Source organism: Centruroides vittatus, unplaced genomic scaffold (assembly GCF_030686945.1).
Source record: "Centruroides vittatus isolate TY-2023 unplaced genomic scaffold, ASM3068694v2 contig_120, whole genome shotgun sequence".
In the NCBI taxonomy this organism is placed as follows: domain Eukaryota; kingdom Metazoa; phylum Arthropoda; class Arachnida; order Scorpiones; family Buthidae; genus Centruroides; species Centruroides vittatus.
Genome location: NW_027120768.1, coordinates 707,023 through 733,254, shown reverse-complemented (window position 1 = coordinate 733,254; position 26,232 = coordinate 707,023). Strand labels below are relative to the sequence as shown.

The 26,232-nt window shown below is 30.9% G+C and overlaps 2 protein-coding genes across 6 annotated transcripts; both read left to right on the top strand.

The window, feature by feature from the left end:
* The first annotated feature begins 746 nt into the window (after positions 1–746).
* LOC136983799 (glycerophosphocholine cholinephosphodiesterase ENPP6-like) lies at positions 747–7,114 on the top strand. 3 transcript variants are annotated; one of them, XM_067280666.1, is made up of 8 exons: positions 747–898; positions 973–1,236; positions 2,737–3,093; positions 3,222–3,331; positions 4,142–4,300; positions 6,324–6,464; positions 6,563–6,677; positions 6,750–7,114. In XM_067280666.1, exons 2-8 carry the CDS (start codon positions 999–1,001, stop codon positions 7,049–7,051), a joined length of 1,422 nt encoding a protein of 473 aa, XP_067136767.1. In that variant the 5' UTR covers positions 747–898; positions 973–998; the 3' UTR covers positions 7,052–7,114. The 3 variants fall into 3 exon arrangements, with proteins under 3 accessions (XP_067136767.1, XP_067136776.1, XP_067136761.1); XM_067280675.1 differs by having other exon boundaries at positions 747–921; positions 997–1,236; positions 6,587–6,677; XM_067280660.1 differs by having other exon boundaries at positions 747–921; positions 997–1,236.
* A 3,472-nt stretch (positions 7,115–10,586) lies between these two features.
* Positions 10,587–23,076, top strand: LOC136984513 (uncharacterized). Of its 3 annotated transcripts, none has more exons than XM_067281538.1 (13): positions 10,587–10,920; positions 11,089–11,197; positions 11,262–11,408; positions 12,516–12,611; positions 12,676–12,833; positions 14,775–14,958; positions 15,086–15,204; positions 18,575–18,721; positions 18,844–19,011; positions 19,651–19,994; positions 21,798–21,877; positions 22,180–22,341; positions 22,707–23,076. In XM_067281538.1, exons 1-13 carry the CDS (start codon positions 10,699–10,701, stop codon positions 23,009–23,011), a joined length of 2,241 nt encoding a protein of 746 aa, XP_067137639.1. In that variant the 5' UTR covers positions 10,587–10,698; the 3' UTR covers positions 23,012–23,076. The 3 variants fall into 3 exon arrangements, with proteins under 3 accessions (XP_067137639.1, XP_067137631.1, XP_067137622.1); XM_067281530.1 differs by having other exon boundaries at positions 15,083–15,204; XM_067281521.1 differs by having other exon boundaries at positions 15,065–15,204; positions 22,707–23,074.
* Positions 23,077–26,232: the final 3,156 nt, after the last annotated feature.

Below are 26,232 nucleotides of genomic sequence, written 5' to 3'. Positions count from 1 at the left end.
TGTATCCGTGGCCGTTGTTGGGAGGTTCGATTGTGTACAGGATTTTTTATCTTCCTTCTTAATTTTTATAAATTTGTATAAATTAATTATTCTTCGTTATTAATTGCACTATTTTATTAACAAGGCGTTTAATTTCGTAGGCGAATTTCATGAATTTTAAGGAGATTTTTAAACAGAATAATATGAAAGTAATTAATTATTAACATCATTTATTGGATAAAATTAAAAAATTAGTATCATATACATATTTTTTCCAGTGCTTCCGCGTGTTTAGATCACAAGTGAGAACGAAATCTTCCTCCTTTCCCGTAACCCCGAAACATTTTCAATTATTAAAAATATACTTTTATTAATATATAAACCCCGAAAATATAGAAAAACAATTTAAAAGATACCCAAAATTAATGAAAATTTAATTTTTTGTTAGTTTTCTAGTTGAATATTCATTGTTAAAAATTAACAACAAATTCGATGTCTATGCATCGTCATAGACATCGAGTTTATTGTCAACTTTCTTTAGGAAAAACGAATCAATAACACTAAAATATTGTATTTATATATATATATAGACAATTGGGTAATAAAATTCTCACTTTTCACCAAATTTTCCCTACACAATTGGGTAATAAAATTCTCACTTTTCACCAATTTTTCCCTACACAATTGTGCCCGTTACATCTCCACATGATTGAACCTGTTGAAGAGTGTTTGACCTTCCCTGAGGCAACTCTCCCTTATAACCTAGATCGAGTAAATAGGGTCAGATACCCTGAATAAAAATAACTCCTTTCCTTTCTGGTACCGACTAGACTCTCACTTAAATTTACTCCTAAGCGACTACAAGTTTCCATCACTCGGTTAACTGTGTCAGCGCACAATGTTACTTGACGTAACATTCCTCCTAAGTTTACCGACCAATAAGCAAGTTGAATTGTAATCATTAAATATATTAGAAACTGGGTATATTTTAACTGTTAATCCTTGATTTTCCTACAGTCATGACGCACATACACCGTTTTGGTCTGTTTTTTATGGTACTGTGCCTTGGAGTGTGTTACGCTTCTTATTCCCCTGGAAAACTCTTGGTTGTACTTGTAGATGGTGTCAGATGGGATTACATGAATGATAGTAATCTTGCGGGATTTCAGATGATTGCTAAAAATGGGATGAAGGCCAATTACGTCACACCTATCTTCCCTACAAACTCCTATCCTAATTGGTATACAATTGTTACAGGTAAGCTGTAGAAACGGAAGTAAAATTAATTATCACACGAAATTTTATATATATATTTATGAATAACTAGCTGGTAGGCCCGGCGTTGCTCGGGCAAAAGTAACGATAGCGAAGATTAAGATTATTACATTATAGTCAACCTTACCCGTTTTCACAGAATGCAAGAATTGGGTCCCCTGTTTCCAGACTAATTACAGAATTTTTAGGTGGATCTAAAAATATTTCGATTTTCCGCAAAAACGAAAAAATTACATCTGCGTCTTGCACGTCGCTTTCTCTTAACACTTCCATTGTTGTGAGTTAAGACTTAAATGTTATTACTTTCTGTCCCTCTCCCCTGTGGAGAGGAATTTCGAAAAATCCCTTCTTAGTGTGCGTTCTCGTGATGTACCCTAACTGTTTACCAAATTTCAACTTTCAACTCCTAACCGTTTGGGCTCTGCGCTGATTATTATTATTATTATTATTATCATTAACTCGTCTCGATTATATATATAGATTTACGCGATATTTATGAGGAATTCCATTATATTTTAGTCAATACATTGTGTAGGGGAATCCATATTTGTTTCAAACTATTGCTTATGAGGAAACATCGAAAAAATTTAAATTTTCTGTAGAATTACTCGTGAAATTTTGCATAAAACCGGATTATAAATTGGTGTTTATGATAATGTGCAAGAGTAATTCAAAAGTCTTCATACAAAGTACGCATATGTTTTTTTAAACATCAAACATCAATGTGCATATACTGTAAGAGGAATGCATACAGATGTGCTTTGGGTTAAATCGCATCTATACAACGTAGGGCCTATATCCTGTGATTCACGAGTGATTAAACAATAAAGTGAGTCCTTTGCCTACGTGTACAGACTTTTGAATCATCCTGAATAAACGAATATATTATTCCATGTAATTTTATTACGTTTCATGTATAGAGTGACCTGATTAAGAAAGTTTTACGGTGATATTTATATGAGACAAACGTAAAAAACACAGAAAGAAGTTAAAATTTAAAGTACCAAGTGTTTGCCATTACCTTTCACTTAGAAGCAGTTCACACACGACAGATAAGCAGTTTCTAATTTAGATTTTGGACCATGGCCATTTCTATAATGTTATTGTAAATTTCATGGAATTTAAATGTTTATTATAAGAAAAATATAATTTTAATATTAAATTTCGTGGCCAAAAGTAGTATCTTTTAGGCTAAAGTAACCACTTTATTATCCCTTCTGAAATGGTTATTTTATGATATATATATTTTTTTAATTGTAGAAAGAGAATTTAATTTTAATCATAATTTAAATTAATATATTAAAAAGAAATACAAATGACATTTGAAAATTAGAAAAATTTCTAAAAAAATTCTTAGGGGAAAGGGTAAAGGATGATCCGTAAACCCGGCCCTTCTACGTGTTGTCCGACAAAATCTCACGTTGTCATTTTTAAAACCGTGTGTAAAATTTGAAAATGAAATATTTTTTATTTAAATTATAGGCTTGTACGCCGAAAATCATGGAATAGTACAAAATTACATGTACGACAAAGAGAAAGATGACATTTTCCTGATGGCGCTTCATTCCAACGCTTCCCATGCCCATTGGTGGAATTACGCGGAACCATTATGGATCACAGCAGAAAAAAATGGTATAAAAACTGCAATGTACTGGTGGGATGGATGCCAAGTAGTTATTCGTGGGAAGAAACCGTCTTTCTGCAGAGAATATGAAAATTATTGGATTTGGGGTAAAGTAAACAAAGATACAAAAGATGCGTTATTTAAGATATTAGACATGTTTCAAAATCAAGATTACGGATTAGGTTTGGTATATTATGAAGCTGTAGATGCAAATGGTAAGTATTTTCGATAAGATATGATAGAATTTGTGTCTAGATTGCTTAGAATACACTTCAATAAACTCGTAAATAACTTATAATGGCACAAATTAGTATAGTTAATATGGAAATTTATTTTATTTAAGGCCATTTTAGAGGGCCTAATTCTAAAGAAAGAAAGAAAGCATTGAAAGATATCGATTCAATTCTTCTATCTCTTCAAGAAGAGATCAACAGGCGAAACCTCGAAAACGAAGTAAGTCAATAGTCCCATATATCTCAATATTTGGCATTCATGCTATATCTTTCTGTATTTCTGGTAAATTAAACGTAACATATACTAATATGTTTATTGAGAATATATTAAGAGACTACCACAGATAGCCAATATTCTATAGCCAATGAAGGTCCTAGTCAAATCAATTATAAGTTTCTTTGAAATTAACAGTAATAACATATAATTTTGAATTTCTTAACGATTAAAACTTTATAAAACGTGGTTTTCATATTTTATGAAAGCTTTCATATTTCTAAAGTAGTATTTCCTCACTGGAGACACCCCCTCAGCAGATTGCCCATGTGTTGCGTTGACGTGTTCCACCATTCAAATGAAACACTTAAATGCATTTCGATTCGATTTTTTTGTGAAATTCTGTGCTCGGTTTATCCCTCTTTAATTAATTTTATTGACTTATTTAATTTTGAAGAATTTTTCAAGTCTTTCCTTGAAGCCATTTGATCCTTTATAATTTATCTGGAAAGATTATATGATACAGAATAATGTGCTTCCTAAATCTCTCTTTGCAGATACGAATGATTTTAATTGTGCATTTTTCATTTTCCTCCATGAGATAAAGAGGAAATCTGATGATTCTTTTTATGAATAACATCATCTATATTTATAAAGTTACTTTCTTTATCTTCTTATCTGTTCTTCAACATTTATATTCTCAGACTCTAGTATATAGAAGGAAGTTTCGGTAAACAAATTTGACTCAAAATATATCTTATTATTAATCAAATACAGTGAAATCTGTGTAACCATTATTATATTTTCCTGTTTAAGGTAAATCTAATGATCGTATCGGACCATGGAATGATGCCTGTTAATCAAGATATAAAGATAATTCGAATCGAAAGCGCCATAAAACTCGACGATATTCATCTTATGCTCGATCATGGTCCCATGTCCATGATTCTCCCTAAAGAAGGAAAAGAAGACAAGGTTTAATTATATTTATCTATTCATTTATTTAAAATTATACAGTCTAAACTCGTGGATGTCTTATTTAATCGTGATCCACGCGGGTTTTCGGATGTGGAGGTAAGATAGTAATACGATATGCTAATTAAATGCAGGCCCACCAGTGGCCAAGCGGTTTTCGTACCCTAAACACTGAGAATTCGGTCGTGGGTTCGCATCTCGCTCGAACGGGCTGGCTGGTTTTCCGGGTTTTCTCCACATCTGTAACGCCTAAATAGGGGCCAGTTTCCCTTTAAAAGAAAACCTCCCGGAAAGCATTTTTCTAGGCAGATCGCCCATGTGTTGCGTTGCCATAACTATACAAACAAACATAATTAAATGCAGAAAATGTGGTACAATTAGATCATGTAACACACTATGCCTTACAAAATATTTTACTAACTGAGGTATTCGGAAAAATCTTCAAAAGGGGGTGCAGCTGTGCTCTGAGCACCCCTATTCATCGAGTTCGAACTCGTGATATGATAAGTAAACTGACATCTCACCATGGCTTACTAATAAACTAAGGAACACATTTAAAAAAATGCGTATGGTACTCGATGAAATCCGAACTTACCTATTTCAATAAACACTGGTTCTAATCTCACCCTATCCGATATATATGTTTTTGGGATAAGCAAGAAATTTAAGAGGTATTAAAAGATTATTAGGATGATTATAGCAACAGCAGTGTATCGAGATTAGAAAATTTATCATTGAACCAGTGTTTTTCCTTTTTTTTTTTTTTTTATATCTCACAGTACACTTGAACCTATAATTAAATGTCCGCGGTAAAATCACGTAATTTAAAGTTGTGCCTGTAAACATTCCATCGCCATGTTACTTCCTTGTGAACTAAATAAAACAGTATCGTTATTCCTTAAAATAACAGCATTATTAACGTATGAAATCGGTGAAATAACATTTTTTATCTATCAGAATACGATGAATCTCAGAGGGATCAATTTAGCTCGATCATTGACGAATTATTAAATAAATTAGAACTAATTGAAGCAAAAAAAAAACTGTGCTCATTGAACCATGCTTAGTTTTTATGAATAAAAAACAGGAACCAAAAGACTAGTGATAATACCTCCGAGCATTAAGATTCAAATTGCACAAGACCACAATCATTAAATATCTAAAGGGAATCAAAATATACCGAAATAATACACCAAATTCAAGGCTTGTTCAAACGCAGATAGATATGATAGATGATCTTGGGGATTTTGAGTCCAGTCTACGAAAATCTATGTCAATCTATGCATTTACAACGTGCAGAGGAGCAATTTCTTGGAGCAGCAGAAAACAAGAATGTGCTGCTTTATCAACCAACCATTAAGTCCGTATTTTTGGCAGATGGTGTTAAATATTGTTTTTTATGCCAATGTGTTTACTTTTACAGGGTAGGGGATATTAGTTTAACAGTTTCATTGCTTAGTTCCGTTTTCTTTGTTTCCGTGATAACAACCCGTGTTTCATTATAAGTAAAAGTCAAATTAAGTCTTTACGTTTAAGTAAAACGTATAGTTTTCTCGAGACACACACAGTGGCGCGTTATAGCTTCATGGGGTCCAGGCAAATTTGAATTAGGGTGCCATATGTACAGTGTTAACATCAAACATTTTTCTTCGGGAAATTTTTGGGAATCCCTTGGTATCCTCGTTCGTTTTTTAACGCAACCTCTAGCATGTTAAGTTCTGCGCTGCGCCAGTGCACCCTGAGCCACACCACCAATCTAGAGTTCCCATATATGGCCAAAATTTAAATTTTGATATTCTTACTACAGTAATGAATGTATAAAAGATTGGTTTGGGGTCAAGTATTTACGATAATCAAGCAATTCATTCAATTGTAATTTAGCTCACAACATAAATTATCAGCTGTTTGCTGCTTCCATACATGCTCTGTATGTATATCGAAAACTTAAATCTATTGTAAGTCTTATATTGTTTATATATAGGCTATATACGTAATCGAAGAATTAACTTATGATAATTTTTAGGTATATAATGACTTAAAAAAAGGAAATTTTAAAGGATTGAAAGTATACAAAAAGGAAGAAATGCCAGAAATATATCATTACAAGCACCGACTCGTATTCCCTATTGTTTTAGTAGCCGAAAAAGGATATCTAATACAATCGGTAAATTATTTAAAATAAAAGAAAAATTATATATAAATTTACTTATTTTTGACGTTATAAACCATATTAAATTATTAAATGCATTTGTTAATTTGCAGCTCTCGGAAAGAATGAAAATGAAGCCGTTCTCTGATAGGATATACAAAGGTTATCACGGATATGACCCATATTTATACGAAGAAATGCGAACTATTTTATATGCCAGAGGACCAGGTATGAATTTGAATATTAGTAACACTACTCAGTTATTCATTTTAACTAATTCAAGCATAATTTCTACTGTAGCTTTCAAGAAAGGATATATTTCACCACCACTTCAAATGACAGATCATTATAATGTCATGTGCAAAGCGTTGGGTATCGAAGCACTCCCAAATAATGGTTCCTTATCGAGAATTGAGGATATGCTAATACCCGAAGCACTCAATTCTAAGCGCCAAATTAAGAATAAGACGAATAAAAAGGGGAAAAATCGATTTAATAAGAAGCGTAAGAAGACAATTACACGATTTTGGGGTGGTAGCAGTTCGGTGCAGTACTGCAACTGGATTTTACTGTTTTCAGTTATATTAACTGTTTTGTTATGAAATTCTATTTTAAACAGATATATTTTCTCTCATTAACACGTGTATTATAGTCATTTCACAAAGCTTGGCACATTAAATATTTTTTCAATCGTAGAACTGAGTTACAGCGTACTGAGCGGTTGAATGCCATGTTATGATTTTAAGCAACTGGAAAATACAATAATAAATTATTTTATAATAATTATTGATGTATATATCGAATGCCAACTTCATTAGTTATTGAAGAGAATTAATTACTCATTTCTTTAAATCGATTTATCAAATTATTTGGCATTTTTCCTGATGAAATCATCATTCATCTAACACATTCTGATATATTTTCAGCAATAAAATTCAATATAAAAGATGCTTTTTGCTTACTTTTACGTAACGTTTTACATTTGAGATCATTAAAAACACAGAATGAGAACTATAGGCTATAGGCTATATAAATCCAGTAGATTTTGAGTTTAATTTCAAACATGTTTGTATTATGAACATTGATTTCATTCAAAAATAGTCAAAAATCAAATACGAATCCGGATCCTCCAGTGCAGATAGTTGATGTATTTGGCTGAGATAGTAAAAACATGGATTGGGAATCCATGTCGGATCATGGAAGATAATTCAAGATATTGTGGGCTGAATTTTTCATCATCCATCCTTCATTGAGGATCAAGCCAAACTCATTATGGACTTGAAAAGATGCTCTTCAAAATCATCAGCGTCATAAATACTTACTGTATATAATACATAAATGATTCTGGTAGAGTATTATGTCTGTAAGTGAACATTATGCCATGAAAGAATAAGTAAAAACACATGTTGCTACCTTAAATAGAAACATATAAAGCATTCTATTGCAGAGAATCCAAATATTTCATTATATTTTTTAATCAAAAACATCATATATTTTTGATATAATATGGGTAGCATTCATAGCATACACATTTATTATTATCCAGAAGCTTGTAGCAATTAAACACTCGAATTTCTTAATAGAGATTTTTTAAAGTGATTCGATGTATTGTATAATGTTCAATTTAATGCATTAATTTAAACAATTTTAAAATAAATTGCTTTTAGTGACTAATTTCCATGTGCATCTAATCTATGTCATTGGTTTGCCCGGATGGCCAAGGTGGTTAAGAAGTTAGTCTACTGCCATGAGAGATCGAAGTTGTTCTCCAGGATCGAATCCTGGAGAACAACTCCCTAGAAAATTTTCAGGTGTGTTTCGGTTCTGTTACGTCAAGCCTGTCTTTTCCTACCCAGTCGTCCCCATTGTGGGCCTGGCCGAACTTATAGGGGCATGGAAAAAGGCCATCTTACTTGTTAGTGCCTATAGAAATGAGAGCAAAGAAAAATTCTATCATTACTTTGCAGCATCATTATACGGATAGTAATGTTATTATATACAATTTCTTTTATTGTAAAATTGATTATAATAAGTTCTTCCACTTATTTTAATTACTTTAAACATTAAGAAATGCTTTAATTAATTAATACTTATTTATTTACTACAATAACTCATTCAAAGTATAGCTATAATTTCCAATTTAAAATTTGTATTACAAATTATATTATTATAAAAATACTTTGTTAATGACGAAAGAAATTATTTAACTAATATTTACGCTTGCTCAAAATTCTGTATCATTAAATGTGACTAAAAAGAAATTTAATTGTAATAAATTATGATCTGTATGGTAATATGGAAGCGCATCAGATGCCTAACAAAATGGATCAGAACGTATCCCCAAACAATTGTAGACCTCACCCCTTTGAAGATAAACTGAATGGTGAAAAATTTTATTAAATATATTTAAAACATGTGTTTTATATTTTTAATAGAACTTATTGAAAGCATTTAATTAATATTTCCAATAATTTAAACATTAAGCTTTTGCCATATTATAATAATTAAAAATATAAAAAGTTTTTATAATAAAGTCTCATAACAGATGGCGACACATGTAATTTTATTTATTATGATTACAAACATAAAAGTTTTATTTTAAATAAAACGTCGGTTATAACAGCCGGGAAAGTTATGCAACTCGTGGCTGGATTTGTTTTTTAGTTTTTTGGGTTCAGCTGTCTCAAAACGTCGAAATTTGCGAAAAACTCGGAGGATCAAATTTGGCACGACTACACTACATTACCACGTTACGTGTACTGTACGTAACAGAGGGGAAGTAATACTATCTAAATACGAGATTAAGCAACTTCGAAAAGTTTTTTCAAAAATTTTAACCAATTCAGACTTAAAATGTTTTTTAAAAGAATATAATAATTTTAAATCGTGTTTAAATTTGAATTTAAAAATTCGATCGCCGTAGAACGGAATCGTTTCTTTAAACATCGTTCGAAACGTCGAATTCCGTCATTCTGCTTCTATTCAGAAGACGATTAAACGACGCTATGGACGATCGTCACAAACCAAACGAAGAAACTTCAGCCCCCGAAATAAAGAAAATGACTCGTTTCGGCCAAGAAATGCATTGCAGGTTAACGCTAATAAACGAGAAGGTACAACAAGCTATCAAAAGAATACGCGAAGAATGCAGGATAACTCGAAGGCACACGTCTAGGAAGAAATCGAAGGCCGACAAAGCCATGAGACGATTGAAATTGAAAAGATTGGGTAAAAGTAAGAAAAGACGAGGATCCAAAAGACGAAAGATAAGATTTGGTAGAAGGGGCAATGTCAGCAGAAATAAAACAGGGCGTCGCTAGAACGGAAATCTTCAACCAGAACCGGAAGTGCAATTGCTAGATTCCCGTAATTTAGCAATCAAACGGCTCTTTTCAGAGCCATGCTTCTATTGGTGAAGAGTATCCGAATCAATAAACAACGCTTAATGCATTATACGTCGGCGATTCGGTTTTATTCAAATTTTCAAGCGTTTATTCGAATAGACCCTCCAAATCCGTCTATTCGAATAAACGCTTGAAAACGCTTGAAAACGTCATCCCCAGTGAATGATTTTTATTTACTTTTTCATCCCTGCTGGCATTAAGAGAACTTTTTTTTATATTCATTTTAAATTTGGCTAGGCCCACAATAAAGACAATTTGCTGATGAGAGTCAGGGCCAGCCACATCCGGGACAGATCACCCACGAAAAATTTCTGGGGTTGTCTTCTCGAATTCGATCTCAGAAGAGTAGGCTGACGCCTTTGCCGACTCAGCCACACGGGCTGCATTCCTAATTAGTGTAAGGATGGTCGACCATACGTTGCTTGTTACCTCATAAAGCGGTTTTAATACAGCTTGATAAGCAGGCAAATGGTATAGTCCGTTTCAAAATGAAACGTTCTATGTCATCGGATTTATCAATGCCCGATGCCTCGCGTTAATCAATCAAATTACATTTGTAAATTCTAACTGCATTTATATAAAGAATTAGTATTAATAAATAAATTTTAATATTTATTTCATTTATTAATTCATTATTTATTTTAAACATTGTAAAAAGTTTCAAAAAGAGAAAAAAAAAGGATATTGGCGAATTTTCTACGAACGCAATTTGGTAGGAGGGAAATTTTGACCACGTGTTCCGTTGTAATTTGGTAGGAGGGAAATTTTGACCACGTGTTCGGTTCAGTTGTAATTTATGTTTGTAAACAAAGTAAAGCTGTTTTGATATTTTTATATTATTTAAAATGAGTAGCAGCGATGAAGACGACAAGAACTATTTTAAAGAATACGAAATGCAATTCAAGAAAGGGAAATATATTAAATGTTTACAATATTTGGAGGAATTATTGAACAATTTTCCTTCAAAAAGCACATCAGGCAGATTTAGAAAGTTAAATGTTAATAAAACAAATTCAATTTTTACCCAATGGTCAGTTCAGCATAATATTTTATTATGTAAATTATTAGTGAGTATATGTTCTTATTGTCAAATTTAATTGTATAATTTTAAATTTTAAACTATATTTGGTACTAAATAGTTTAATTTCAATAAATATATATATATATATACTTTTTAATTTTGTAAACTTTTTAGATTATTATTCTTAAATAATTATAAAAATATATAATTCAAGTTAGTTGAAAACAGAAGTTTAACACCAGTAGCAAATAATAACCAAACTGAAGAGAAAGATGATCTGGTTCTATTAGAACAACTTCAACATCTTTGTTTTCAAGTGAGAGGTAATCTATAAGAATTTAAGGTAATATTAATACTTTTACATGTTACTAATTTGTAAATCTTTAGGTGTTCCTGTAACTAAAGAATCTATAATTTTGGAAATAATAATAATACACAATTGGTTAAATTTCTTACTGTTGAAGGGTGAAAGTAAAATAAAGACTTCTTGTAAAAATGAAGTATGGCAGCAAATAACACTAACTTTACAGCAGTGTAAGTGGTTTATCAATTCAATTTTCAATATCTAATTATTCTTTATTATAGAAGTAAAACACTTCAAAGAAACTGATGGTCTACGTGTGACCCTTTGTGGGATATAACCCACTAATATCTTGACTGGCTGCTTGTTAAACATGCAATAGGCTTAATGGAGCATGCAGCACAACTCCAATCATGCGTCAAAGTAGTTGGTGCAATGGCATTTCTTGTGTTTTAACAGCTTTTAGCCATCTCTAGTAAAGCTGAAAACAATTGATTTTTAGCATTGTTTTGAGAAATAGTTGTGGATTTTTCATTTTAAAATTTTACCCCATTTTTGAGGGTCTTCAAAATTTTAGATGATGATTTCAGGAAGCTATATCTCATAAAACATCACATGTAGACCATCAATTACTTTGATTTTTACTCCTATGGTTATAGTCTACAGCTCTGATAATTTTCCAACTGCCTTGTTTAGAGCTGCATTTATACTGTGAACAGTCTAAAATAAATTAAGGAAGTTAGACTTTAAAAACTTAATGTTTTCTATACTGTTCTGTTCCATCTTCAGATAACTTCTTAAAACTTTCTTGCACAGACACAATGTAGTGACGAACTTAAACACTAGGCAAATTTTTCATCTTTTATTCAGTTAGGACGCTTTCTACGTTTCGGGTTCCTGCCCCTCATCAACCAACAAAATAATAAATATACAAATCTGATAATGCGATAATATTTAAGGTATGTTTTTTTTATAGTTTATTGTGTTTATTTAGTGTATAGTTTCCTTGCATATTGTTGCATTATCAGATTTGTATATTTATTGTTTAGTTGGCTGATGAGGGTCAGGAGCCCAAAACGCGTTATGTAGAAAGCGTCCTAACTGAATAAAAGATGAAAAATTTGCTTAGTGTTTAAGTTCGTCACTACATTGTGTCTGTGCAAGAAAGAAAATATAAAACGCCGTTTCACCGGGATAAAAAATTCTTACTATAACTTATTGTACTGGAAGATGGGCTCATAGTAGTCTCAAAAAGTCTAGTTATTGCTGACTGTTCATTATTAATTTTTGAAACAGTAAATTGAAATAGATATGGGCATTAAATTCCATTTTTTAAACAGTATTTTATGTAGCAACTGCTATAAAACCAACTTCAGATTTAGTTGATGTTACTACTGCTCTCTCATTTATACAAGGAATTGGACATCATTTAAATGGTAAATATTTAGCAAGCTTGAGCTTCATATTTAAGCTTGAATTTAAAGTTTTTCTTAATTTCAGAGTTGAAAGACCTTAAGAAAATAGCATTGTTATTTTTCTGCACCATTGCTTGGTTCCTTATACAACATTCAGATGTTAAAAATGCTTCGTTATTATTGAAATCTGTAACCTCATTATTAAAAAATTGCATGTCTGATGATGAGGGTGATGTTGAAGAAGTAAGCAGATGTAAATTTATAATTTTTAAATATAAAAAGAAATTGTCTAAATTTTTTATTCATCAATATTTAACTATTAATTAATTATTTAAGTATTAAGTAAATTCTAAATTTTATTTGATTTATATAAATTATCAAACAAGTAACACGCAAGCAAGAAATTTTAGGTATAAAAACCAGTGCCACTCAAAGAAAGAAATGAAGAGCCAATGCTACAAACATTTTTTTTAATACTCTTTTCCCTGTGTGCATTTGAAAGCTGCTTTTTAACAAGCCCTTTATGAGTTTGGCTAGACTCAGTATGAGATAGCCAAATCATGAGGGACATGTGCCAACGTATCCAGACGAATCATTCCAAAAAGTTCCTGGGGTTTTTCAACCTATCCAGATTTTATCCAGGGTCCCCGGAGCAGTAGGTTGCTAACTTGGCCATCTGCCATAAACAGTTAAGATATTGAAAGTTGTACAGTTTTACATTTCATATAAGTTAATCTTTACCAAGAACTGTTCATTACCTGAAAGTGTCTGTCACAGCAGCCTGAGATATGGTTTAGAACCTGTTAAGTTCATATAACTTGTATCCTTCATATAGGCTTATCCCTGCCACTTCACATCATAGCCCAGCCAATATTTGTGAAACATACTGTATGTTTGTGTAGTAACTGAGATGTTGCATCTGAAAACTGTAGTACAACATTTAGAAATGTTTTATTACTAAATGTTGTACTACAGTAATAATCATTTTTAACATGTTATATATAGTTAATGGTATTATTTTCACGTACTAAAAGCAACGTGGATGTCATACATTTAATTTCAGTAGAAAGAAGAGCAGATATCTAAACTAAATGAATGATCTAATTGTTCTATTCCATCTTTCAAGAACAATCAAGTCTCAAGACCAAAGTAAAAAGCTGAATAAATCTTAATTTAACACTACACAAATGTTTTTGAAGCTTAAAAAGTCATGCAAATATTTAATGTAAAGTTATGACTTTGTTAGTTAATGAAAAGAGTTTTTACTTGGTTTTTCAGACTTTCTATATCCTAAGAAGTCAAAAATACATTGGCATCACTAAAGATGAATTGGCTTGAATCTTAAGTGGTAGTTAAAAGCTGGCAAAGGTTCTTGCTCAACTTTCCTGGCCTAAAACAGGAAATTAAGGGTAGTGTCTAGTGGAGTGAGATGGCACATATTTGTTTAACAAATAATATTAAAGAAGGAAATTAAGGGTAACATTAGGAAGTCCAATAATTTTATTTGAACTAGCATATAAAATTTAAATAATAACAAAAGCTTAGAGGGAATAATTTTGTTAAATTATGTTAAAAATCTCCATTTAAAAAACACTATAATACATGATCCCCTCTATGTTCCAATCTCCTGAAGATCTGTACTCCAAAATTTAATAGCATCAATGTCTCTTATATTAAAAGTTATGCTAAACTTCATTTCTTTATCTTTACCTCATCCTGAGATATGAAATGAAACAGACACTAACATACTAAAAACACTGCACACCATTCATACCTTCTCCAGCACAATAAAATTTAATAGAAGCACAAATGTTTTTAGCTACTTTCAGGGGCCTTCAGGTGAGCGAGCCATTTTTTTACATTGAATAAGTTATCTTCAACTGAAAAATGGTTCTTTTGCCTGATGAAGGCTCTAGAAGTAGCTGAAAATATTTGTACTTCCATTAAATTTTGTTGCGCTGGAGTAGGTAAAAGGGGGTTGCAGTGTTTCTAACAACTGTTCCAGCTTTTGAGAGTGTTTAGAAAAATCAATACATGGAACTTTTTCCCTTCTTTTTGCTTTTATTCTTGTTCAAACTAAATCAGATATTCAGATAAAAATAAATAAATACATTAATCTAAATATTCAAAAAATGTATTTAATTAAACTGTACTATTTAAGATTCCATTTTAATTTTCATAAAGGAAGAAGCAGTTAAATTTTATTGGAAGACATCAAGCAGTACTCTGCCCATTACACAATGGCAAGACATCATCGGAGTTACTTATGTCTACTGCCTCTCGATGAATGATAATTTCGAGAAATCAATGAAGGCGTGCAAACGTTTGAATCACTTAAGCAATATTCCATTTCTTCAATACTTAAAAGGTTATTATTGTAAAGATATAATTTTTCTTTTAATAGCTTATTTCTTTATATTTAGGATAAAAATTTCATAATGAATTTTAATATATAAATTTTAAATTTTAAATAGCTGTTTCTTCCTACAAAGTAGGAAAAATATCTGAAGCTGTAAATATTGCTCACAAAGTGTGGAAAAATCAATATAATTGCATTGAAAATCGGCTGAAAGCAAGAATATGTAATCTTCTTGGATGCTGTTTCTCGGATATGGTAAAGAAAATATTATACTATATTATATATTATTATTATATTATATTATATTATTATAGATACATAGCTTTAAGAGATTTAACTTTAAAAATATATTATTATTTATAAAGATTTTATATGAACATTTCAAAGTGTTTGTTAAGCTTTCACTGTTATATTTACAACACTTTCTATTATCAGGTTTATTCTTGAGTGGATGAAACCTTTGAACACAGATAGTTGGTTGAGAGTTTGTGCCTCGTCAGTGGGCTGGCCATGTGGAGTTCTGGGTTTCCTTCATATTTCTAACACCTAAATAGGGTTCAGTTTTTCATAGAAAGTCCTCCTGAGAGGCATCATCCTTTAGCAAATCACCCATATTACATTGCCATATACAAACAAACCATTATAAGATTTATTAAACTTTTAATTTTAATGATTCTTTGATATATAAATTAGGTAGAAATGCTTTAACTAAACTATTATAAATGTTCTAAGTGAATAAAACATTGTTACAACAAATATTTGTGTCTAAATACATGTAATTTTAAGTATGTTTTAAAACTTTAACATGTTTATAGTCTCTTTTATTAATCAAAACATTAAAGTCAGATGCTTATCACGTTAATATGATGCTGATTAATAATTAATCAGATGTTAAGCAATTTCGATTAGAAATAGGCATTAAGCCATCGTGTTGTGTTAAATCTAATTCAGCATCTCTTCTTCTCTAATGTATAGCACCCTGATTATATTGTAAAAAGTACTGTACACTTTTCTACACCATATATCACAGACGATATATACAAATCTACAGGATGGGCGGAAAATAAGTAGGCATTGAGAAATCGTTATAATTTCTATACTTCTAACGCAAAGATGATGAAAATTATTTGTACTTTATTAAACATAAATTCAGTTGAATACCTTAACATTCACTGTAGACACTGGCACCATCTACCAACTCTATCAAGCAACCTTCTGCAGGAATTTGAGGTTTTGTTCAGTACACCTCCTTTGCCCACCCCATAGGCATGATGAGATCTGGATTTCTTGGAAGCCATTCATGAGGTAAGTCCAGACCTCATACCCTGTGACTTTTTCCTCTGGGGCTGGACAATGGAGGAGGTGTACCAAATGAAATCTTGAACACTGGAAGAATTGGACGTATGGATTTGAGATGTTATCACCAACATTCTACATGACTTCCTGCAGAAGGCTGTGAATTCTGTGAGAATCAAGGGGGTTAGCTGTGGGCTAGACTTCACTTATCGGCGGCTCTTGTCTGGGATGGTCGTTGGAGGGCTGTTGGAGTAGGGGGGGTTGGTGAAGTGGGGACAAGGTGTCCGTACTCAAGGAAGAGACAGGTTTAACTTAAACATAACAACTATTTAATATCTCTAAACTAAGATACAGGAGGTTACAAAGTTATAGCCTAATATAGATATGCACAATAAACGATACAAGATATAAACCGCGTGACAATCTAAGAGTCTATTCGGCGCATTCTTTGGATGAACATTACTACTAGTTAACTTATAAACTATTTGGTTAGAGAGAGCAAGAGAGAGCTTTCAAACTATTTCAGTACCTCTGGATAATTTCTCACTGTTCATAGATCCGATTTATGCATTGGTTGCAAGACCTTTGTGGATCTAGGTGGACCATCGGAGGTTATGGCGGAGGTGGACCAGAGGGTCCTGTGTCTTGAGGATGTCTGCTGTCGTGTATGGCAGGCCAGGGGGACGGGTTGACGTCTTCTGTAGAGTCTTCTCTTGATGGCCGCCTGAGGACTGCATTCAGTTCCTTTTTATATCCGATTTAACGGAAGCTGACTAATACATCAGGTGATGTAAGGGATTATAAGTTCGATTTGTGACTAATGATTGTTGATCAAGAATCTAACGTTTAGTCAAATGTATTATTACCTTTTTAGGACTGTTAGGAGGATTATTACTCATAACCACCGATCGAGGGGTCAGAAGGTTAAGTTTTGTCTTACAACTTGTGTAACAATTGTTTATAGTTAATCTGCCTTCAATTGACACATTGATGTAGTCATCAAAAGAGATGTGTGTCATTTCTGACCTCTCTGACCTTTTACGACAAGTGAAAGGTAATTTAATTACCTAAATTACCAGATTTCTCACAATTCCATTCCTGGTGGTTTGAGGAGGTTGGTAGATGGTGCCAGTGTCTACATTGAATGTTGAGTTATGCATCCGTATTTTCATTTAATAAGATGCGTGTCAAATAATTTTCATTATCTTTGTGTTAGAAATATAGAAATTATAGTGATTTCTCAATGCATAGTTACTTTCCACCCATCCTGTAGATGCTAATGTATTATGGACATTATAAGTTTTATTGCTGAATGCGCTAACTTAATCTATTAGAAATTAACCATATCTAAAATCTTAGTGTGTAATATCTTTAATGCAATTTTAAGTTTTTCTCCAAATTCCTCTTAATACTAAATTTTATCTCATTTTTATTTAAATTATTACAACAATGTTCAATTCTCACAACTGCTTTATAGCATTAGTCAATGTAGAAATTATAAATAAATAAAATAAAGTTTATTACATTTTCTATAACCTTAAGTTTCTTAAAATGAAGCTATTAACAATTTAGATTAGAATAAATTTAAACTGAAATTGTTTTATTCATTTAATGTTTGTCCCAACAAATGAGCTCCTCTTGGTTTAGCTTATTGTATAGCTATTATTTAATTCATTCATTTTTCAAATTTATGATGTTGCCTTTCTTCAAACATTCTTATCACTGAATGACTAGACGTCTCCATAATAACCTGTATTTTACACCACTGCAAACACACTATAATGCTCTCTGGATAAAGGTACACAGACAATAGGCTTTTGAGCATATAGCCTTACTTTTTGCAGCTGCAAGCCACAGTTTAGTGGGATATTCTTGCTCCTGTACTAGAATGGCAGCAACTTACAAGCTGATTGGCCTTGCTACATCAATTGTGCCTCGCTGCTACCATTAAATATCAGTCTCTATGTGCAATAATAGAGTGAGGGCAACCTCCTGCAGTATGCCTGGAACACATTACAGCCCTTTGAAATGTTGCTAGCTAGCATCCCTAACAATTGCATTCATCCTTAAGTTTTGATACATATATTTGATCATCTTCATCCAGAAAACATTTTAAGAATCGGGAATATCAGGCGATAATATCTTCTCCTCTATCTCTCAGTTCACTTTAAATGTGGGATGCATTTCCTTTAAGTATCTATCCACATCTTTACTTAAACTTCTCATAACAATCAATTTGTTTTCTCAAGCATTTGATAACTAAGAAATATTTTTATGTAATATTATGTCTATAAATGCAATTAAAACAATTTTATTTTTAATATTACAGAATAAACATCATGTGGCCATGGAATGGTTCAGTCAAGCAATTGACGAAGACGAAACATTTTATTTATCATTAAAAAATATTTTTGTCGAGTTTCATTTATTAAAACAACCTGATCAGGAGATTCAATCTTTGCAGCTTCTAGTTAAGGTTAATTTCTGTTTAAACTTTAAAACATTCTATTTTATTTGTAATTTTGGATTATATAATTGTAAAAAAACACACGTAAATTTTCCATGCTAATCAAGTTCATAATATAATTAACTTTACAGGCTACAGCAAATCAAATTCAACATCCCTGTCCTTACAATGCAGATGTAACTCATGTAGAATCACTGTATATGATAGCTAAACATCTTTTAGAAAGAGAACAATATGAAAAATCAGCAGAATGGTTTACATATTTGTTAGCGGTCTTAGAAGAGAAGAATGATAATCAGGTTTGTTTGTGCTATGGCAACTTTTTTATCATCTTTAAATTTGTTTATAGTGTGAACAAATGAAAAGCTTACTTGCAAGTAAACACTTCAAATATAATCCTTCAAGTGGAATAAATAGATGTGTAAGATTTAAGTGTTTCTCACAATGGATCACAGGGCCTTCTCTTTAAATCTTGCAGTAAACCTTTCATCCAGTAATCTAGTACAGTGGTTCTCAACTGTTCTGAGGAACATCATTCATTACTTTTTATTATGTGGAGCAGTAAAAAATATATGAATGTATCGATACAGTATCAATACATTCAAAAATCAATAAGCAATTTTATTTTTATTGTTTTGCAAAACAATGAAGCAATAAACTAATAAATTTTTTTGTATTGAATAAAATAGAAATATGGAATTGTTTACAAATAAAGTAATATGTTGTTGAACTTTGGAATAAATTTACAATAAAAACATTGAAGTCTTTTTATATTAATGGAACACTCAAGGCAAGTTTGTAGAATGTCGGTTGAGAACCACTGATCTAGTATATAATTACAAATAAAAGATTAATTGTTGAGATTTGATTCGTTGTCTTAAACTTAGTATTTTAAGCTATTTATATACAGTTTAATTTCAAAGTAATTTATTTTATAGTGTTACAGAGCATCTAGTGATTTCTTCTTTCAACTTTCAAATATTTATCATCAAGCGGCATATGCTCATTTGCATTCTAAAAATTACAAAAGATGCATTGAAATATGTAGTAAATTAATTGAAGATTATTCTTCTAAAGACGATTTGTTGAAAGAAAATATTTCTAATTCCGAAGCTTCCAGTTATGCAGATTCTAAAAAACAATTTGAAACTTTATGCATCGATGATGATAAAGTAATTAGGATATTAGAGAATACATCATCTGATGTAATTTCATTAATGATGAGATCATCTGCTTATTATCATTTAAATGATAAAGAACATGCATTGTTTGATCTTAAAAGGTAATTCACTTTTATTTAAGTAATTTTATATTTAAAAATCTTGTTATTAAATTGATACAGATACTTAATAACTTGCTCTTTTAGTTATGAACTGAAGAAAACATCTATATTCTGTAACTTTCCCTCTTATGATTCATTCATTTTATAAATATTTGTATTTATTATAAGATGATGTAGCTTACAAAACAAAATTTAATATAGTGATTGATATTATTTTCCATTTTATGTATGAAAATTCAAAAATAATTATTACGAGACACAAAATCATTGAGAGTGATCTCATAACTGTAATATCGTGTGAATATCATCCAAATACAATACACAAACCTTCAATATACATGGTTAATTTATTCCATAAGTATCATCAAAGTTATCAATCAGTGAAAAATGAATTAATTCTTGAATTAGGTCATTAAGCTGTCATCTAAAATCATAAATTTATATTTATTTTCACTTAGATGGAAAATGCAGAAATCAAATTTAAAATTTAAAAACCAAAAAAAGTATTTATCAAGCATCATCTGCATAGTTGTTTTCTTTATTTTTTCTCAATTTTCTGTAAAAGCTGAAGAATGAAAAGAGAAATGTTTGCAGAAATTACGCTAAATGCAAAAATAGAAATTAAACTATTCAAATAAGAACACTGCACTAAGAAAACTATGGTTCAGTTTATTGGAGAGGAGGGGTCAATTTAATGTTGCTTTCTCTGTGCTCTGCCAAGTTGGAAACATTGAATTTTTCAACCTGTGCTAACCAAAACCTGTACCGATTGAACAAATCTGCATACGTCGAGAATTACCCATATACAATTTTACGTAATATTCATCAGTTTCTATGTTATATACAAGCTCATTTTACATTATTCTGAGTTTAAAATTCATTTTTAATTAAAAAGTTACATAGCCAATACTCCAATTCATCCATATTACAAACCTCAAACTGCTTTATTGGAGACTGAATATACCTTGTACAGCACATGCAAAATCAACAAGCTATTACAATGAAACTCAATTTCCTTGTACTTTCAAACTGAAATTTATATCAGAGAACTCTTTATCAGTTCTAAAAATAAAGATGATTATTTAAGAACTGATAAAAGGATCCATGATGATGGATGTCACAGTTTGAAGTTTGTAATATGTCATTTTAATTTATTATGCCAGTATGTTTCTTTTTAGTATGTCGAGGATCATAGCATCATTTAAGCAGAAGTTTAAATAGGCCATTTTAAGTTAATTTATCATCAAGTGTAAGCTATTTTTAGACATATATCATCAAATTGACTTTGAAGCAGTCAGTTTATCCTACTGGCAGATAACGGTTTAAAGAACTTTTTTGCTTCATCTTCAGATTAATTTGAAATTTAAACTGTTTTTATCCTGCAGATAAGAATAAAAGAACAAACTTTGAATCAGTGATCTAATGATAAAGCAAAGGAACTTTGGAAATTTCATTAGCGAATAATAATTGATTCCTTTAAAGTAATTTTGATGATTTTGGTATTATTTTAAGTTACTTGTTCCTTAAAAGGAAAAAAAAAACTGGGCAAAATTAACAGAAGATGTATACATTAAGTAATATTTGAATGATTTTAAGTTTACTTTTCACGGAATAAATTCTGATATTTTCACATAAAAAGAAAAATCTATATTTTATGAGAATTTAACAAAATAGAAATTTATTTATAATACAAAATTGAAATTTCCATACTTATAGTTTATCATCACTTGTGTGTTAAATAAGATACAGATTTTATTTACTCGCACACAATACACTTAATATATATTTTCTTTTTTATTAAAGGTTACGCATCATCCTACAGGCAAAATCCTGCCTAAGTACACACAGAATATACAATTGTGCAAAACGAATAAAAATTGATGGTAAGTATAATCTGTTTGTTGGATTAAAATTTAACATTTGTAATGGAATTTCCAGTCTCAAAATTCCTGTAAATCTTTCCTAATTGGAGAAGTCGATCATAAAGTTACCTTACAAACTTCTGAGACTTTCAATCCTTCTTTAGAATTGAGAGGCTTGAAAATCTGAAAGTAAAACATCTCATTGTCTAAAAATTGGGGTTAGAATATCTAAAATTATATATGGCATGCTTACATGCCATATATAACATGTAGAATTTACATGTAAACTTTACACATTAATCATAATAACTATTTATATTTAGAAATTGAGAAAAAAGAAGGAAATAATGAAGAACCAAGGGAAAATTTAGCAATTATGTGTCTAAGATCTCAAGTGTTTAACAACCTTGGCGTACAGTGCGTGTTGAAATATCGTTATGAGGAAGCAATGCAACTCTTTCGAATATCTCTTTCCTGTTTTTCAGGTATGAGTATTTCTAAATATTTATATTTCTTTAAATGTACTTTAGATTATTTAACAAAAGCTGCAATGATTTAATTTTTTAAAAACCTCTATATGAGTTTGATTCAGATAATAAACTTTATATATATCGTACACATTTCCTAGAAAAGGTGCAGCGGGCAAAAGAGGGATTGCTCATCCATTTATCAGATTTCTCAACATCCTTCCATCTTTGCTTCATCTCTTCTGTAGTATGCTTTCACACATCTCTTATGCTCATAATGCACCTTCATACTCATCCACTTGCTCCCACCATAATTAGCTCGGTCACCTACTTCACTTTCAGTAGATTTTTAAAAAATATCAATAAAACAAATTTTCTTACAGAAAATACTGATGCAGCCTACAATTCTTCCTTGCTTATGGCCTTTCTTAATCATAAAGAAGAAGCCATTCGTTCTTGGATTAAGTTCAGGAAAGAAACCGATAATATTGGTTATCCGACATCTCTTACGACGGAACAAATACGGCATTGCGAGCAAACGATAAAACTTACGACCCCAAAGGAATCCGTACCTCAAATGGTTATCTCGGACAGATTACAATTCTTGTGTTCTACTCATTCAACACATTTAGGATCGATACATATTTTGAAAAATGCTTTTGTTCCGCTATATGCTACCATTCGTTGATTACTTATTATATACTTATTTAATATGTTATCTTTATAAAATCATTTAAATAATTTATTTATGTAATTTTTATAGCATATAATAAATTGATTCAGCAGATTTATGAAAAAAAAAAATTATTTTTAAAGTTTATTTGATAACATATGTCATTTTAAAAATACAGGTATACCTCGACTTACATCGGTAATTGGTTCCAGGAGAGGCGACGTAAGTCGAAAAACGACATAAGTCGAATTTACTTGTGTAGTTACGACGTAAGCCGTAGTTTCGACTTACATCATAACTAAACACCAATAATGAGCACTTAAAGACTGCTAAATAAGACGACAACACAGAAACACAGATGTTTTCATGTTTCATTCTTTAGGATTTATGATGATTATATTAACATTTACTGTAAATATACATATTTTAATATGATTTTATGTGCTTTTAACGCTTTTCTAGTCATATTACGACTTCAATATTTGTGGCGGACGGATGTAAAGTCGAATAAAATGACTTAAACTTGAATTTTATTTTTCCATATACTTTTTTGACAAACGACGTATAATCGGGAACGACGTAACTCGAGAGGGACGTAAGTCGAGGTATACCTGTACAGTAAATTTATATACAGACAATATTTTTATATAACAAATTCATTTAGCGTAATCATCATCATCATGGCCGAACTGATAACCATACTTTCCATAATTATGGCAATTAGAAAGATCAAGACAATCTTTATCTTGTTTATTTAAGTACAGAAATAATATTGTTCAACAAAAATAAAAGCTTCTCGAATTAGCAAGCATAGTACTATACAAATAAGTAGAAGATGGCAATGGAATGGAACAAGGAGCCTTGCCTTAACATCAATTGAAGGTGATCTACAGTCGGGAAGATCTTCAACACAATTTGCATAAACATGATACTTCATCAGCAAAGATGCCTCAGTAGAAGGGAAAGTGTTGAGCATATTATTTGAAAATGTATGCTGAATATTCTTTGTGAATGAGTTTCTTTTATGGTTCCAGACTTTCTATATGCCTGTATATGCATTCACATTTATATTACCATCATCACAGATGGAAAGAAGAAACATAAATCTCTGAATTTGAATGGAAGTTAATTCACTACAACAATGAGAAGTAGATCTGTTTCTATAAAATATAAATAAATTGTAAAGGAGTTTTAATATGTATTATCAGAAATCCTACAATGAAATTTTTAACATGTTTGTTACTATGTGAGCCATTTGTATGTAAAATATAACATAAATGATGAAAACTATGATGATGATGAAATTATATTCTGTTTAAATATTTCTATAACGATTAGTTTTTACAATAAAATGATTAGTTTTGAGATATTTCTGAAAAGTAACTCATACAAAATGCTTTTGTTACTGCCTGTTGTTTGTTTCCTTGCATAGCTTACCATACTTACAGAGAAGCCAAACATTTACGGGTTCCTCTCGAGAAAAATTGTTCTTTGAAAAAGGAATATGGGGTGGAATTAGTCAGTGTTCCAATAGATACTCAAAAGCAGATGATTCTCATTAATTAATCTATTTAGATGCTAACAATGTTTATGGCTGGGCTCTAGCTCAAAAATTGCCTCAAAAAGACTTTAAATGGATGGATTCTGATGAGTTAGACTCTCTACGATTGAACCAAAGGTTCGAAAGTGTCTATGATTTATTAGATTCAGACGGTGATGTTGAGGTTGATTTAGAATTTCCGAGAGATTTAAAACTGCATAATAAATTTAATGACTCCACTAGCTTTTGAAAACAGAATTCCTTCAACGAGAAAGACTGAAAAGTTACTCTGTCATTTCTATGATAAAAAGAATTATATAGTGCATTACAAAATACTAAAACTCTATTTAAATGTATATTTTTTTTTTATAAAAGCCAATACAGTAAAATCTTTGTAAACCAGAATCGCACGGTGCCGGTTTGGCAGGTTTCCGTTTCAAACAGCTTTTTTAACACAAAATCGCTCTGTTCCGAAGAATTTCTTCCGTTTTATTCAGGTGCCGTTTTTGACAGGTTTTACTGTACGTGGATTTTTTTTTATAGTAAATACGTGTTTTCTTTATTACAATATTCAATTCGATAAAAACGATCTTCATACAAAATAATTTGTACATAAAATACTTTAGTTTATTTTTAATAAATTACAAAATGTTTCCATCGTCGTCATCATCATCATCATTTACAGTAGCCTATTCCTAAATAATTTTCATAAATAGAACAGCAAAACAAGAAAATATCTTAAAAATTTATATAGACGATTCTTCTTATAAGCATTCAACTATAGGCCTATTAATATACAGTTTAAGTTTATTATACAAAAGTCAATTATGACTTTCTAACTTGTAAAGTTATAATTGAATTTAATTGTACTGTATTAGAAAACTGAGCTTGATATGACTAAAAGCAAATATTGTCAAGTCTCAGATAAAAATTATGTACAGTACATTTATTTTATTAGCGAGGTTGCTACCGAAGTTTTCAACGCGAAAACGTGTACGTCGGACGTTCAGCGCTGCCTTTCTGTAAGCTTAGAAGTTTGACAATAACGTTTGGAACATCGAGCACGATTCCACTGACGTTCCAAACGACATTGTCAAACTTCTAGGCTTATAGAAAGGCGGCGCTGAACGCCCGACGTACACGTTTTCGCGTTGATAACGTCGGCCGCAACCTCGCTATTAAACTTGTAAATATTTATAAAACTGATAATATGTGACTTTTAAAAACATATTAATGCTATACATTTATTGAAAATTTCTGAAATTTTGCAGGGAGGACTGTTTATAAGGGGATTGATGCTATTCGATTTTTGTGGTAAAAAATCGAAGGCGTGGAAAGAATGTGTTATAAATTTTGTACCAAACAAAATATTATATTTTATGACATATTATATAAAGCGAAATAGTTTCAATATCATTAGTTTCATACCGATTTGTTGCATAAAATTGACCTACATATATTACCTACATAACTTAACATTGTTAAATAATAATTAAAAAACAATTATATAAGTTTCTTATAACTATAAAAAGCAAAATTATTTTATCAGTGCTAAAATATACTGCATAATAATTTTACTGAAGGAGTACTTGCATCATTATATAACTATTGTTTCTTTTAAGAAAAGAACACAAGCTAAAATGTCCTCCAGTAAAGTTCTACCGTGACACACGACTTTAACTTTCTACGCCTTCGA

Excerpts from the sequence above, each read along its gene's own strand:
- LOC136983799 (XM_067280666.1), top strand. The coding sequence starts at position 999 with ATGACGCACATACACCGTTTTGGTCTGTTTTTTATGGTACTGTGCCTT. Across the intron at positions 3,094-3,221 it reads TGAAGCTGTAGATGCAAATG|GCCATTTTAGAGGGCCTAAT; the intron begins GTAAGTATTTTC and ends ATTTTATTTAAG. Across the intron at positions 6,465-6,562 it reads AAGGATATCTAATACAATCG|CTCTCGGAAAGAATGAAAAT; the intron begins GTAAATTATTTA and ends GTTAATTTGCAG.
- LOC136984513 (XM_067281521.1), top strand. The coding sequence starts at position 10,699 with ATGAGTAGCAGCGATGAAGACGACAAGAACTATTTTAAAGAATACGAA. Across the intron at positions 14,959-15,064 it reads ATTTCTTCAATACTTAAAAG|CTGTTTCTTCCTACAAAGTA; the intron begins GTTATTATTGTA and ends AATTTTAAATAG. Across the intron at positions 22,342-22,706 it reads ATCTCTTTCCTGTTTTTCAG|AAAATACTGATGCAGCCTAC; the intron begins GTATGAGTATTT and ends ATTTTCTTACAG.